At 39.1% G+C, this 16,688-nt stretch overlaps 1 protein-coding gene across 1 annotated transcript; it reads right to left on the bottom strand.

Moving 5' to 3' along the window:
- Window positions 1-7,650: 7,650 nt before the first annotated feature.
- Window positions 7,651-16,474, bottom strand: SUMO2 (small ubiquitin like modifier 2). The gene is made up of 4 exons (XM_015098960.4): window positions 16,330-16,474; window positions 14,594-14,725; window positions 10,377-10,448; window positions 7,651-8,310 (listed from the first exon to the last, which is right to left on the bottom strand). Exons 1-4 carry the CDS (start codon window positions 16,348-16,350, stop codon window positions 8,248-8,250), a joined length of 288 nt encoding a protein of 95 aa, XP_014954446.1. The 5' UTR covers window positions 16,351-16,474; the 3' UTR covers window positions 7,651-8,247.
- Between the last annotated feature and the right edge of the window lie 214 nt (window positions 16,475-16,688).

Raw genomic sequence — 16,688 nt, 5'->3', positions numbered from 1 at the left:
CTGAGACGTCAAGACGGGCTGAGACGGGCCCTGCTCAGCCTAAACCCGCCCCCTTCCTAATCAGGGAAGGTCTGGGGACGTTTCCCCTCCCCCACCTCCAAATCTCGGAGATGATTGGACAAAAGACAAACCTGCCCCGCGCTCCGTACAAGTAGTGCTCGCTGTCACTTAAAAAAGTTACCTTGATAAAAGGAAAAACTCGCTCTGGGCTAGTTGGAAATCGCAAGTTGAGGACAGGTTTATCTTTACCGTCATTTTGTCTTATTCATGGCGGGTAGCTAGGGCATGCTCCTCAAGAGAGGAAAACGACTGCTACAAACCCACGTTTACTGAATACCTACTATGTGTCCTGCCTGGAAACCTGACAGTCCCAAAGCAGCAGCACTATGAGTCAGCAACAGAAAGCATACGAAAATGATCCCTTGTAAAATGACGGGAAATTCTTTACATTTTAATGTTACTATTTAGCTGTAACGCGTGGTGCATGCACTAAACCAAAATTACAGTCGTTCCGATTTGAGGGCCGGTTCTTAAGGCCGGTTAATGCCGGGCTTCGGGGAATGGCTACATCCCTTGTTCCTAAGGCCACAGGAGTAGTCCAGGCCTCTGCAGCTGTTTATAACCGTTAAGTCATGACTCTTCCACCTGTCTGGGTAAATCAATCCCCACAACAAATGCAGACACACTTGTAGGGCTCAGGAATGACTGTTTATAAGATCATAATAGCAAAGTCTTGGGCAAACCAGAGGCGAGGCCTTCCTGGTCACGCTATTTCCTCAAGGCAGATCTATTTCCCTTAAGAAGTGAACTATATTCCTCTTTGTGTGGCCTCCTCCTTCCTGGCCATCTGTATTGGTTAACCACTCTCCTGGGTTTTCATGAAAAGCCAGAGACAAGCCCTCCTCTTCCAGAAGGCCTGGGTCATGTGTTTATGTGCTTACCACAAAAGCATGAAGCATACCACTTGTTTGGATTAAAATCCTTCTCTTTCCAAAGGCTGGACCTAAAGTTCCTAAACTGTAAAACCCCCCCAAAAAACTCTTCAGGCCAACCTAGTAAGCATGCACCCCCTCTTCAAAAGTCAGTTATTAATTAGGAGGTAGTGGAATATGATGGTTGTGAGCTCAGGGTCTCAAAGGAGAAATTCGGGTTTGAATCTCAAATCTTATCTGAGCATTGTTTCATTTGCAACACAAGGATAGAGTAGTATTTAGACTCCATAGACTTGAGAAGACTGGATGAGGTAATGGATGTAAGGTGCTTGTCCTGACATATCATCAACATGATAGCCATTTTTATCATCAGACTTACTTGGAAAGTAGCCACATTTTTCTTTAAACAATCTGCAAGTGGTTTTGTTTTGTTAAATGAGGGATTTAGACTTGACTCTTAGGATCCATTTTCGCCTAAGTTTTTGAGTTTGCACTGGTTTGCCTTATTTCCTCTGGAAACCAGAAAGCCTATGTTCTAGTTCCACTTCCTCCCAACTTAAGACACTTGTAGGTCATTTATATACTTGAGCCCAGGTTTTTCATCTGTAAAATGGGTTAACAGCAGCTATTCTGTAAGATTTGGGATGAGATAATTAGGTACTCCATCCTGGCTGCATAACAGAATAATCTATGAGCTTTTGGGGTATTTCTGGATACAAGATACAGCGGTGGATATCTGGAATAAGTTAAACAGACAATTCTCATATACATATAGCTTGGGCTGAGAACCTTTGCTTCAAAGGCAAGGAATCAGCTCCAAGAGAAGCCTTTTTAACCTAATCTGATTTATGAAGAGTAAATTCACATAAAACCGACATCTGATTAAAGCCATCTGAGGTCTGTTTGGAACATTCCTTGTATTTTATAGTAAATACTGCCAGAAATTTCCAGAATAATTAGCCCTCCTATTTACTTGTTCACATACTTAACACTGAGTTGGTCAAAAAGCTCATTTGGATTTTTCCATAAGCTGTTTTGGAAAAACCCAAAGAATTTTTGGCCAACACAATAGTTTTGACCAAATTACCATACTTCACTTTCTACTGCAAAATTGAGATTTGGGGTAAAAGATAACGATATGTAGTTCTGCTATAATCTTTGCTTCAGATGACCAACTAAGTTGAAAATGGGACATTAATCAAATTACATTTTTCCCTCAAAGATCAACACAGATCAAGATCAAAAGATGCAAAAGGATGGGACAATGTGAATATCTGCTTATACAGTCATGAAGGCCTATCATTATGATTTTTAAAATGCACACAAGAGTCTGTATCAATTTGCTTCAAATTCTCAGGTTAACCTAAAAATCAAAAGAAATAGAAGACACATGAAATCTTGTAACAAGGAATGATCCCACAGCTATTTCAGGACCTACAGCAGTGTTTTTAAACTTTTATGAAGCAGAATCCAAATATATAAAATAGATTAACAGAACCCTGGCTCTCTCTGCTTTCCCATCCTTGGCCACTCTCTGCATAGTCCTCCTCTTTTTGCACAACCTCAGGGTTCCATGAGATTTTAAAGTCACTGCCCTATATGCATGTCCATTTTCTCCTGCTTTTTAAACAGTTAATAGAAGAATGAGAGTGGCCTCCACTTCTTTTTCAGCAGTAAACTCTTTAGCTTCCTGCAGTCCCAACTGCCACTTCCCTGCTATATCCATTTGTACCAGTCTTCTATTTTAATTCGCTGCAGGAAGCCTGGCAATCAGCTTTTCCAACAGGCCTTTTGTTTGTTGGCATCAGGTCCTAGTTTTAGTTGCAGCATGTGGGATTGAACCCAGGGCCCCTGCATTGTGATCACTAAGCCTTAGCCACTCAACCACCAGGGAAGTCCCAACAGATTTTTCTGGCCACTTCACCCAGCATGCATAACTTCCACAACCAGGGATCAAACCTGTGGCCTTTGCAGTGGAAATTCAATCTGTAACCACTGAATCACCAGGCTTTTGTAAACCCAGTATTTTTAGAAATTCCTTAGAACACAATCTACTGCTCTGAAGCATGTGGCAGAAAAATCTTTACTATTTAAAACATGTCAGAAAATGATTAAGGCCCCAATAAATTTTTATTTGGACAGGAATCCTGTTGCTTTTTATATTTGTTGCTGAGGGTGTGGACAGTGTTATCCAAGTATGCCATGTACAACTTAAAATAGAAAAATCTGCTAGTTGTTCTTCACTACTTGTACACTTGTGCCTATTACAGATAAATAAATTTTCACCAAACACAAAAAATGCACTACTGTAGCATCTCTTTGGGAGAAGGCAATGGCAACCAACTCCAGTGTTCTTGCCTGGAGAATCCCAGGGACAGAGGAGCCTAGTGAGCTGCCGTCTATGGGGTTACACAGAGTTGGACACAACTGAAGCGACTCAGCAGGGGCAGCATATCTTTGTTCTCACACATTTGTTTGTGTCTTCGATGTTACCAGCTTTCCCATTACTAGGTAAACTGAGGTGCCCATAATTTCAACTTGTCCTATTTGTTCCAAAATGCCAGAGGAAATAGGCCATCTACATAGTCTCCTTACTGGAATTTATTCCACCTAGATTCTGCAATTGGGTTTGAACCAGCCTCTTCGAATAGTGTCTTTCCCTGTGATCCAATACACATATGTTAGGTTGAACCATACGACACTGCAGATATCTGCTTTTGATCTACATGAATAGCAACTACATATGTTTAACCATACTTCAATACATACTCTTAATGTTTTCTATTCCTTATTACTAAAAGGAAATACTGGTCATGTGCTTCTGAACTTGGTTGAGTGACTTTTAATTAATGAACAGCCCAACAAGTTTCACTTTCATCCCCTACTGCAGCATGCTCCATAAGTATATCACTCATACATACATTCTGCATCCATCACTCCTAGAGCCAAATTTAGTATACATCTGTCCATTCTTTTCTTAGCTGTATCCTCACCACACAAAAAAAGAAAAAAGGCAGATCAATGCCACTGAGAGAAAAACAGCCCAAGGAGTTTAGTTTCTCTTAAAACTTATTTGCCATTAAGTAAATTAAATGAACCAACCTAGAGGCCTCAAATATGGAAAATGGCTTTGTCATATTCTTGCCTTCTCTTTCTCCAAAGTTAAACAAAAAGGTATGCACACTCTACTAAGGTCTGACATGCCCTCTGGTCATTCTGAAATACAAAGAGGAAGAGCATGTTTCCTATTTCCCTATTTTTTTCCTGCTCTTCTCATACTAAAAGCTGAGTAAGATAGTGATTTTTGTCTTCTTTCCTCAATCCCAAGTTTTCTATTTAATTAAAAGAAAAATCTAAACAATCTATCCTGTTCTAAGGTGAATTTAAGCTCTTTTACAAAGTAGTTACTAAAATTACAAATATCAAGTAACTTAAAAGGGTATGCTCAGAAAATGGGAAAATTCTTAATATTCCATATTCTGTAACTTGTTGCAAAATGAGCCACATAATACTTCTTAAAATATCTAGTGCAAAGAAAAGTATTACATGAAAATTCTTGGACTTTTCACAAAGGCCCTAAGGGTGTAGGAAATCCTAAAATGAGCTCATACATTGTCACATGTCACTGCTTACAGGGAAATAACACTCCACATTCCAAATAACAGATTAAATTCCTAACCTGTTTATATACTCTGTTCTAATTATGTTCCACTATTTCCATTAGTTAGCCACTACACATACCAGTCAGTACAAAACACATATATTTCTTACTAAATCCTGGACTAACCCTCAAATCATTACCCAGATAATCAAAATATTGAAGCATCTTGTGAATGAGTCCTTTGGTTCTAAAGTATTAGAGAATCATTAAAATCTTGAGGATTGTTTTTCCTTTAAGACTGGTTAGGGCACAATTTAGTATTAAGCATTTATTCAAAAACCTAAAGAAACATATATTCAGTTTTTGAAATGAAAAGAAAATACAGGCCAATTGGTAGGGATTATGGTATTCAGTTGATGCCCCAGGCAGAGAACTTACTTCATACTGAAAATAAGAGGGAGAGGGTGGGATGATTTGGGAGAATGACATTCTAACATGTATACTATCATGTGAATTGAATCGCCAGTCTATGTCTGACGCAGGATGCAGCATGCTTGGGGCTGGTGCATGGGGATGACCCAGAAAGATGTTATGGGTAGGGAGGTGGGAGGGGGGTTCATGTTTGGGAATGCATGTAAGAATTAAAGATTTTAAAATTTAAAAAATAAAAAACTAAAATAAATAAATAAATAAATAAAATAAAATTAAACATGGAACTTCCCTGGCGGTCATGGCTAAGATTCTGCCTTCCAATGCAGGGGATACAGGTTCGAACCCTAGTCAGGGACTCAAGATCCCACATGCCATGGAGCAGCTAAGCCCAAGAGCCGCACTGAGCCCCCATGCTCCAAACCTGTGCGCCAGAACTCGAATCAGCACGCTGCGACTTCTGAGCCCCTCTGCCCCAACATGAGTCTGTGCACCTCAAAGAGAGATCCTACACGATGCAACTAAGACAAATAAGTACATAAAATTAAAGAGTTCAGTACACGGAAGGGATTGTTAAGACGGCCGAAACATCTCATTTAATCTTTACCATGAGGTGCTTGGCTCTCTCAGTTCCATATTGCACTGAAAATATATTTCTGGGTGTAGGGCCCAGGCACTGTTATTTTTTAAAAGCTCACCAGGAGATTCTAATGAAAAACCATGATCCAGTCAGTCATATTTAAAAGAAGCCTCATTCCAACTCAAAAATAACCCTCTGTGGCACAGCTGCCCCTCACAGCCCCCACGACGACCTTGGAAAACCTTTCCAATGGGCCTCCCTCAAATCCTGGGATTCCATCATCTTTACAGACCTCCTTGTGTTACAATCCCCTACACAATTACACACTGACTCAAGTCTCCAGTTTCTCCTTCAACTGTTTACTTCTTCCTGTTCCATTCAACCTCACCCTCTTTAGACACAATGTAACCTAATCACCCAATTAATTTCCATGAAAACATAAAGAAGAAAAACAGTAAGCCAAATAAGTTGATACTCTTACTTCTGAAAAGTTGCTAATGCCTTTTGAGATCAAAAGCAGCTTGTATGAAGTCTTCCCAGGTGGCGCTAGAGGTTAAGAACCCACCTGCCAATGTAGGAGATACAAGAGACGGGTTCAATTCCTGTGTTGGGAAAATGGCTGGGAAGACAATGGCAACCCGCTCCAGTATTCTTGCCTGGAGAATCCCATGGACAGAGCCTGAAAGGTTACAATCCATGGGGTCAGAGTCAGACAGGACTGACTATACAGACTGGGTTCACTTAGATACTATTTGCTACTTCTGAGATGCAAACATGTGGATATGTGAGCATAGCAATAAAGTGTTTAGCAAAACTATCCTAACAGTTAACCAAAACAGTAGTATAACTCCCATCACTTGAACCTCTCCTCCCAAGCCAAAAAAAAATTAAAATGCTACAATTACTTTCAGCATTTTCAACAATTCGCTTATTTTCAAAGTGTTAAAAAGAATCCTTCCTTAATAAAGTTCTCTGGCTTGAATTTCAATTCTAACTTTACCTTTGGGGACAACAAAATTCCACTACTTAATAGTACCTAGGACAAGAGAAATGTACTTACCTGATCTAAGAATTCCTGGGGGCAGGCTTCTCACATTATTTCACAATATAAATTGTAAAAACAGGCTGGCACACTACACATACAGGAAAATAAAAACTTCTGTTGATTTAACTTACAGTCAGGAACCTATGCAATTCCCACTCTCTCTTGGAAATTTCATTCACTGTAGAAACGGGGAATATAAGACAAACCACACTGCAACAGAATAGAGTGCATGACAGTTCATGTGGTCTCCATTCAAAAGGCCACATTTAGGCAGCGAGGGTGGGAATTGTTTCTTGAGAACCATTATTGCAAAACTCCATTAAGTCATCAGAAAACCTAATCTCTAATCCCAGTTCGATAGCCATCTATTAATCACTGTGGGACAAATTATCCCCTGGACCTCAGCCTTCTCATATTTAAAACAGGGTTAGAATTAGTCATTACATCTTTCCAGCTCCAATATTCTATTGGTTCTGTAGTTTTTTCTTTCCCTATACATTTGAATTTAAAAACTGTAGTGATCTGCATATTTAATTGCTGTAAGAATATATATATATATACACACACACACACACATATGTATATATATATATATATAGGTAAAAATGTTTTGTCACTTAAGATCCTTAAATAAGGAACAAAAACTCTATTTTAGGCTAGGGAGTATTTACCATCAGACAAAATGAAGATTAGAATGGTGAAGTGTGATACATCAGCAGTCAGCAAAATCAGAACTTTTTCCTAGTCCTGTGTACTAATCGACTCTGCCTCAGGTAGTGGTTACAGAAAAGAACACTTAGAGATTAAACCCACACTATGGCCCAATTTTTTGCTAGTAAAAGTTGCATACTTGGAATTGACTAAACTTTCTGAATGGAGGCTGAAGCATTCCTTGCTAATCATTTACGTAACTTTGTCGTTCTTTGTTTTGCGTTAGTCTGTCAGAAATGCAAAGTAGCTTTATTTCTTCCTTGAAATGTTACTTTTAGTAGGCCTATTCAGGTCATGTTTTCCTCTAAGCTTCAACTTTCTACTTAATATTCCTCAGAATAAAGAAAACAGCTCATTTTAAACAAGAAGTTTATTTAAACAACAAGACGCTTGACTTGAAGGGAAAACTATCTAGGATTCATTTCTTTTAGAGTAATTTATCCCTACTTAAAGACAGATTGCCCTACATGTAACAGCTACGTACAAAAAAGTTATAAAATTGTCCTTGGTTTTACAATGATAAATGAAAAACATTAAAATTCTCCAATCGAACAAGGTATGCAAGAATTTTTATGTTGTTCTTTTTTTTGTTAAACAGTGAGAGCAAAATAACTTACTGGAATATAAAGATAAGAGCTGATGAGCATGCCACTAATGGAGAAAAGGGGGTATTTTCACAGAATCAGTATTTTTCCCCATCCCATCTCCATTTGATGTCAATCAAAACATACCATTGGCCATTTAGTTTAAAAAAAAAATGCAATATGCTTGTGCACATACACCAGTTACTTTATGTACAATAAAGGAATGGGGAAGGGGAGAATGAAAGAATAGAGAAACTATACTGTAGTAGTCAGGATGTGGTGGAACCAAATTGCGGTTTTCTAATTGAGAATGTCTTCTTGGTCTGGAGGAACAGAATTCTGGAGTAAAGTAGCAGGTTCCCTTTTTAGTAGACACCTCCTGTCTGCTGCTGGAATACATCAATTGTATCTTCATCTTCCATCTCCAACTAGCATAAATGAGAAAAAATAATCCACCATTGGTTATTCAGTTCTTAAAATGTTTAACTATTAGACTTAAAATATCCTGAATGAGTTCTACCCCCTCAGTGTTATTTCAGATGTCCCACAGCTTAAAGTAGCATTAGACTTGGGTTTGAATAATTTTTCACTTGGTATTTTTTATTAACATTATAGAAAACTGAGTTTTTAAGTTGAAAAAATGAGTATGACCATAAGTTATATCTTCTCATTTTTCATTACTTAAAATAAAAGTGATATGTATGAAGGATCTCAATGCAACGTTTAGATGAGCAAAAACCTGGAAATAACCAAATTATCAAAAACCCAAAGAAATATGGTACATTCATATATGAAATACCATGTGGCTATTATTAAAGAATAAATAGATTTACACATGCACAAAAGGAAATATCCCTTAGAGACAATATTGGGCTAAAAAATTTAAAAACCAGGCATCAAATACAATATAGTATTACATTTGTACACATATTTTTAATTTTGTCTAACTATGTGTACAACAGGAATATATCTTTGCCTATGTACAAAGCAGTGGTTACCACTATGCAGTAAGGAAAGGCATATGGGAAAAACAGACTTGTTAAAATCAAAAGGGAACTGTTTCTAATGAAGTTGAATCATAGTATAAGTAGGGCTAAAGTATTAAGTCTCAATTCTCTATTTGTAAAATGGAGTATCATTCAGTTATAAGAATTCAATGAGTCAAAGTATCTAAAAAATGCTAAGTGCATTAACAATTATACTGCTGTTAAAACTGGCTGCTAAGATGTTCTAATTTATACAATTCTGCTACTTAATACTGGAAGAACAATTCTAAAATGAGTCAGTTTTATTCTAAAACAAATTCAATTCCAAATGCTAAAATGGTCAATTCCAAATTCAATTTGAAGATTTTATAAATGCAGCTTGTGAACAAACCTTCCCTAGGTTTAATTATTTGCAGTTAGCGTAACAGACAAGTTCCGGAACTTTCTGGTGGTGGGTGAGAGTTTCAAAAAACAGAAAATACATTATCATCAGAGCCCAGCATAATGGTTTAATTCTTTTAAAACCATCAAAACTGGTCTTCAGCCTATCTACTAAAATGAAACTACCGAAATGTTTTTAAATTTTATAGTGAAAGTTTAAATGCTTCTGAAGGATACAGGAGAGCTTTTTCTCTCATTCAAGAGAATTCAGCTCCTCCTTGTGGCTACACACTATAACTGCTTCTTAGAGACTCACCAACAGAAAATAAGATGTGAAATTTTTGAAGATTATCAACAAAAACAAAATCTGGATGTTCTGTTTCACTCATATTTATAACTTCCTATTTTTTATGGGGGTGATAAATTCAAAAGTACAGGGGTCCAATTTAAATTTCTGCTATCAATTTTTTTCCCCAAAACTGGAAGTCTTAAACTGAATTTCAGAAGGTAAAAAGAAACAAAGACAAAAAATTTCTGCTACAGAAGGTAGCCCAGTCGATTCCCTACAAACTGACAGAATAACTGAGGTTATATGTAGAGATTAAGGGATCAAACAATTAAGGGTCTGGAAACAGACCTACTATCAACAGCCTATGAAACACAAGCTATCAAGAGACTTGCAGTTACAACCACTAGATTCCCTTCAGTTCAGAAATATACATAATCAAGACTTCAGGAGGAACTAAAATGGCTACAATAGCCAATCAATCACTTGTGAGAAACCCTGAGTATGATTTAGAGTTGCAGCAATGAAAACAGAAGGAAAACAATCTGAAGCAACAGACAGGAATTTTATTATCTTCCAAATGATGCTGGCAAGAGGAAAACTTGGATTAAAATAAAATGACCTACTAGCTTTACTAAGTGATAAGTAGTTATTAAAAAACCATTTGCACTTCCTGAATTTATTCCTGTTTTTTCTTTTTGTTCCCCTTTGGCCATATTTTACATAGCTTTGAACTCTGATAAAGAACTATACTCCAATGACTAGAAGTTCACAAATTAACAAAGCTGCTGAGAAAATTATGAACACATTTGCTTTCAAGTTAGCACAGAGAGATTCTTACCTGTGCAGGTGTGTCTGTTTCATTGATTGGCTGCCCGTCAAATCGGAATCTGATCTGCCTCATTGACAAACCCTGGACAAAGCATTTGAACGTAATAAGAATGCAAAGAAACAGTTAAGATTATGTTGAGATTTCCATACTGGTTAAGTGATTTGGGGTGACTTTTACTTTCTCTAAACTATAGTATGTTTTTCATTCTATTACTAGAGCCTAACTAATAAATTCTATTACTAGAGTTTAAGTTAAAGAAATTTTTATGTGCATTTAAGCAGATAAATGAGCCTAAACATGCAACTTTCTGCAAAGGGGACTCCAATGTTTAACTTATTCAAGAATTACCTACCTGTCACAGGGGTGGGAAAGGGAAAGGAACAAAATAGTGAAGCTGTTGGTAACTGTAGCCAAATGAGACCAAGATAGAAAATAAAGTATCTTTGGAGGTATGCTGTGAATATATTAACTAGAAAAATAGCTTTCTTGGAAGTGTCTTACACAAAGTCATTCCTGTAACATGCACAAATTACAAACTATAACTCTTGTTACACACTCTTTGCTTTATTAAGAGAAAATTAAACTGAGTTGCTAGGATTAAAAATATTGAGATCAAGTATTCCACAAACACTCATGTAACACCTGTAGTCCCTTATTCAACAAGGATTCACTGAATTTGTCTTTAAAACTACCTGTAACATACTGCTTCCTTTAAAACTCTAGTCTTTGACACATACCACCCACCTCCAGACTAGCCCTTGTCTTGAGGAACACAAGCAATCCCCCACTAGGTAGGTGACAGCCATAACCTAATTCATTCCTCACGACTTTCAAATTTAGTTTGTGATTACACAAAGCAACCAAGAAGCCAATGCCAAGCCATTACTACTATTACATATTTACAAACACTAGATTGGAGACGATTGCTTCAACAAAACACTAAGCACCTTTTATATGCCGTGTTCTTCCCTCACTACATCGACTGATAAGGACGTAAGGTCAATGGTGTGACCACTTAAAATAAGGAGGGGGGCAGAGGAAGACAGGGCCAGAAGAACACAAGCAAACTGTACTTCTTTATTGCCACCTTTTTATGCTTTTCCTTATCAATAAAAGCTCTTTTATTTTGCTGGAGATGAAAAGTCCAAAATTCAGGAAACTGGCTTTTAAGATTCCATAAACTATGTAAAGTTAAACAATGAATTTACACTAAACCAGTATTTGGTTTTCTCTTATGTATAAATCTCAACATTGAGCTTTAATTGTGCCCCAGAAGAGCTGTGTGAGGCTATCTCTACATGTTCCCACTTCTTCATTTCACAAAAATGAACTGGACTAAACCAATTCTGGGTTCTCTGAAACCACTTGACACCCTAGAAAACAACTAGGGTTAGGGTAAATTTATACTAGAATGGAATACTATGCTCTCAGTCATTTAGCTGAAGGATCTGTGGCTGATATAAAGCGGGCAAACTAATTCTACATGTGAATGAAAAACTTACTTAGAAACCAAACTCCAGAGATACTAGTCTGAATCTCTATCATCTTATAAACATATAAGCCAATACTGGTCCAGGAACTAGAGAAACAGTGAACAAAACAGCCCTATGCTCATGGAGCTTACATTTTACTGCACAGACAGGTAAATACAATAATCACTGAAAAAAGCATCGAAACAAAGAGAACTGAGTGAAAAAGGGCACTTTGAAATCAGAGAAGTCCCTGAGGTAGTAATCAAGTGTAGAGTAAAAATGGTTTGAGAGCTCAGCACTATCAAACAGAAATACAGTGTGAGCCATACATGTAATTTTAAGTTTTCTAGCTGCCATACAAGAAAGTTAAAAATAAGTAAAAGCTTAACAGAAATGTTTTAACTCAACATAATTAAAATACTATTACTTCGACATGCAATCAACATTTTAACAACTGAACCTTTTGTCATACTGACTTTCCAAAATCTGGCATTTATTTTACACTTTGCAGCACACTTCAATTTGGACTAGCCACATTTCAAGTGGTAATCGGTCACATACGGCTTGTGACTATTGTATTGGGCTAAGTTTAGACAGAGAACAAAACTGGGTGGTGGATTTTCAGTTATGATACATCATCAAGGAAGATCCTAAGGTTTTGGCAACTAGATGTAAAATGATGCTATTTACTGAGTGGGGACACCACAGAAAGATTTCTAATAGAATCAAGGATCCTCTTGCATGTTTAGTCTGAGGTGCCTAGTAGGCATTCACTGGGACTCCTCCAGAGATCCAATGCCAAATGAGTGCATTAGAAAGTAAATATGAGCATTCAATTAGAACCTTGATAGGAAATTCTTGGTCTTCTTCCTCACCTGCCAAAAAACTTAAGTTCTGCAAATTAGATGGGATAAATACTGAGTTTTTTTTTTTTTTTTTAATAACATGTACCACACTTACAAAGCAAGGACTCAGTCCTCCTCCTTAGAACTAGAGAAACCACTTGAAAAGTAAACAGGGACCTTCTGTCACTCAAAACTTGGAGGTTATCCCCCATTTAAGAGGAAAATGGGAATAAACATCTTTCCAAATTCTTCCTGGATACTATCTTCAAATCCTATTTGCATTCCAATGGATATACAGTAGAATTATATTCTTTATGGACTGCCAATGTTTTTTCCTGTAGTGCAAAGTAAGAATGGCCTTAATACGTGTAGTCAAATATAATCCCAACCTTACGCCTAATAACTGAAAAAAAATCAAAGAAAACTTTAATCTGGGCAGTACAGTAGATTTATCCTAACACAGAAGGAAAACTAAAAAATCCTTGATTGACCTACTACCTGACCTTATAGAACAATTCCCTATAAAAGGAAAATCTGGAATACAGCAGATGTGCTTTACTTTTTCTGGGACACAGTATAATGCCCCAGTTTATATGCATCTGGCAAAAATAAATAAATACGTAAACTGTTAATCTAGGGGGTAGACTCATGGGTATTCAATGTATCTTTCTCTAAGTTCAAAAATTTCAGTCCAGTTTTAAATGAAAGCTAAAATTTACTAGTAATCAGAGAAAAGTTAGGCATGATATGCAGAGAATTTTGTAAAAAGTTACCAAATCTAAGCATGAGTTTCTATTTTGTATAAGATTGTGCTACCTAAAAGTTCCACCTTTTAAAATTCCGCTGTAACCTGAAGGGGTATTATTGCTAAAATACTGTAGATACTCTTTAGCATAATTAATAAGTATGTGTTTACTGTTACAGGATTTAACCAAACTGCTTCAAATAATAGTACACTTTGTACTTTGTAAAGAATTATGAAAAAGCTTACCTATATAAAAAATTATGATCACAATATTGTTATATAAGCAAATTAGGCATAAAATTAAACTTCAAACTCAAGTTTTCGGTTTCTTTAAGAAGCCTTTCAACGTCATAAAGGAGACCCAAGTATCAACTCGAATTCAATCTCCCAACTTGTAGAGGCACCCCTCGAAACTTGTAGATTTTAACGTTATTTTGAACCTATTTTTAGGTCAGTGTGCAATGTAGATAAACTATTTTAATCTAACAAAATAATTTTCCAAAATTTTATATGTTATTTACCCAGGGTCAAGCAAGAAAAACACTGTTGGATTAACTGATCGACTAGTTTCTGCTATACTTGAAAAAGTCAACTTTAAAGTTGCCTTGTAGTGTTACAGACTCAACATCACAAAAGGAAGCTTCTTTGTCTTAAAGCTCACATTTACCTCCTAGCATCTGTTTTCTACTTCCTCTTCTTGATGTAAAAAATTTACTATTTTCTGAATAAAATTCAAATGTGTTTAATATAGTAATGTTTATGCCTGACCTCTACTATTAGTATAAAAAGAAAACATTACAATTTTACATGCTTCAGAAAACTTGCAATGTCTTTAAACTCACATTTTATTTCCAAGTTGGTTAAAATACTCGAAATAAACTGTTTCAACACAAGACAAATTTTAAATTGTCAAAAAAGAGCCTGACAAGAATGCATTACGTCACAGAACCAGAATCATGCATATTAACCATCTTAAGGGGTTTCATGAAAAATCAACAGCCAAGTGTATGATAAAACTCTGATATGTCAAGTATATAACTGTATATATATATTCTACCAAAAACAATCTATTGTCACATTATGCTGGTTTCTATTTCTCAAGAAAATGTTTGTGTTTTTTAAAATCCGTTTTATTCAGAGGAAGTACACATGTCAGCTCCTCACCTGTCGTTCACAATAGGCTTTCATTAGTTTACTAAGTGGTGTATGCCTCTTAATCTTAAACTGCACCACAGAACCATCCTGCCCCGCCACCTTCAAATTAATATGATCGTTGTTCTCAGTCTTGACTCCTTCCTGTTGAAGAAAAAAAAATTTTAAGCATAATTTGGAAAATGTGAAAGACAAACACCTTTTAAAGAAGCAGCAGCCCAAGTCACTTCAGAAATCAACAGGTTTCTCATTCTGTATGGCAACAGAGCATACAGCTGTTTTCAGCTGCTGAAATCAATCTGAAAGATGATAAATCCTGAAGCAACAATATTAAATAGCTGTCGCTAACAGAAAAGCAGCCTACCTCCAATACTATCAGTATCAACGATCGATTTTTAACGATGTATCCCCTTCAATTTACTGCAATGCCCTTTTGATTCTGAGTTTTAAAAAATGACATCTCCCAAAATATATCTTTGCTCTAAAACAGTTAAAAACAAGCATCCTTTCTCCTTTTAAAGTGCTTTGAGTACACAATGCAAGAAACAAAAATCTAGAGCTTGCAATTCAAAACTCATCACAAATCTCGTTAAAAAGTTAGCAAATTAACTTTACTAACAAATCTCAAACTACATTAAAAAAACAAACACCTAACTGAGGAATATCCTGATTCTCTCCGAAGCAACAATAATACTCAGAACCACTATTATTGTTCGCCTCTATGAGCAGCTTCATTTTTGTTTATTTTTAGTTAAGAGCTTTTCTCCACTCCCCTCTGTTGTCATGAGTCAAATGCACAGTTTTATTCCAAGTCTTCCTTGTGGATTTCGACAAAATCTGAAGTTCACCAAAATCAAGTGCAGAAAGAATTCTGTAGCCCCTAAACCACTTCAGAAGGGAACGGAATGGCGAGGGGTGGGGGGGGGTCACAAAACCAACCAAAAGAAAAGTCCCGTGTGCCAGGAAGAAGTGTGCGCCCTAGTCCTCCAAGGAAAAGCCTGGTGCCTCAAAACTCACGTTAAAAAAGTTAAGCCTTGCAAAGTCTCTCTGCTCGTACATCTGCCTCCAACTTCTCCAAACCACATGGTCTCGGCAAGCTAAGGGTTACTTGGCACCCAGGTAAAAGCCCCTGCCCATCCTGACAAAAAATGTGGGAAATACTCCCCGGGAATCCCCCAACCCCTGCCCCTCAGGACGGCCCGACAGGCATCCGGCTTCCAGTCCATCGGCAGCCCATTGATTCGCCCCGAGCCCTCAGCCGACCAGTACGGCCAGGGGCAGGGGTCCCCAGATGCCTGCGGCCCCCACCCCCGAGCGGGGAAGCCCTGGACCGAGGGAACTCCTCGCCACCGCAGAGGCGGCAACACCCGCCCCGGCGCGGGGTCCGCCGAGGGTGGGGACATCGCGCGCCCTAACGCCCCTCGTCACGCGCGCCCGGCCAACCGGGCCCGAGAAGCCCCGCTCGCGGCCAGTGGGCCCGCGGGTGTCCGCGATTCGCCCGCCCAACTCGCGCCCGGCGCGCACTCCAAGGCGGCCGGGGGCGGGGGAGGGCGGCGGGGCCTCCTCCCGCGCGGGCGGGAGGAAGAGGGGAGGGAGGAAAATGGCGCGGAGCGCCGGGGCCTGAGCCGCGGCCGCCCCGTGGGGGGCCCGGGAAGGCGCGGGGAGCCCGTGGCGGGCTCAGGCCGGACCCCGGCCCGCGCCGTGACCCCGGCCGCAAGGCGAGGCGCGGAGGCCGGCGCCGAGCTCACCTTGGGCTTTTCGTCCGCCATGGCGAGCGCCGGAGTCTCCTCAGCTGCCGCTTCACAAAAGAGGTACCAGGTCCGCACGGAACGAGCACACAAGCAGCACCAGGAGCGGCAGAAGAAGGAGGCGGCAGCGGTGGAGGAGGGAGAGGGCGCGCGCACGTCGTGCGCTCCCTCCCCCCACCCTGCGTGCGCGAGCCCGAGCCACCGAGGCTCCTCATTGGTTGCTGCCTCGCGGGAGCGCGCAACGCTTACATAACCACCCCCAACCCCCGCCCCGCGCCGCCCCGGCCTGGCCCCGGCGCCCGCCAGGCCGGCGGGAAGAGGCGCGGACACGCGCACCCGGCCCGCCGCGGGGGCGCGCC

The sequence above is a fragment of the Ovis aries genome, chromosome 11 (genome assembly GCF_016772045.2).
Source record: "Ovis aries strain OAR_USU_Benz2616 breed Rambouillet chromosome 11, ARS-UI_Ramb_v3.0, whole genome shotgun sequence".
In the NCBI taxonomy this organism is placed as follows: Eukaryota; Metazoa; Chordata; class Mammalia; order Artiodactyla; family Bovidae; genus Ovis; species Ovis aries.
The sequence above is the reverse complement of the archived record's forward strand: the minus strand, read 5'-3'. Positions and strand labels throughout refer to the sequence as shown.

Coding starts and splice junctions, on each gene's coding strand:
- SUMO2 (XM_015098960.4), bottom strand. CDS start 16,350: ATGGCGGACGAAAAGCCCAAG. Junction 14,726..16,329: donor TGGCGGACGAAAAGCCCAAG/GTGAGCTCGGCG, acceptor TTTCTTCAACAG/GAAGGAGTCAAGACTGAGAA. Junction 10,449..14,593: donor AAGCCTATTGTGAACGACAG/GTGAGGAGCTGA, acceptor TGCTTTGTCCAG/GGTTTGTCAATGAGGCAGAT.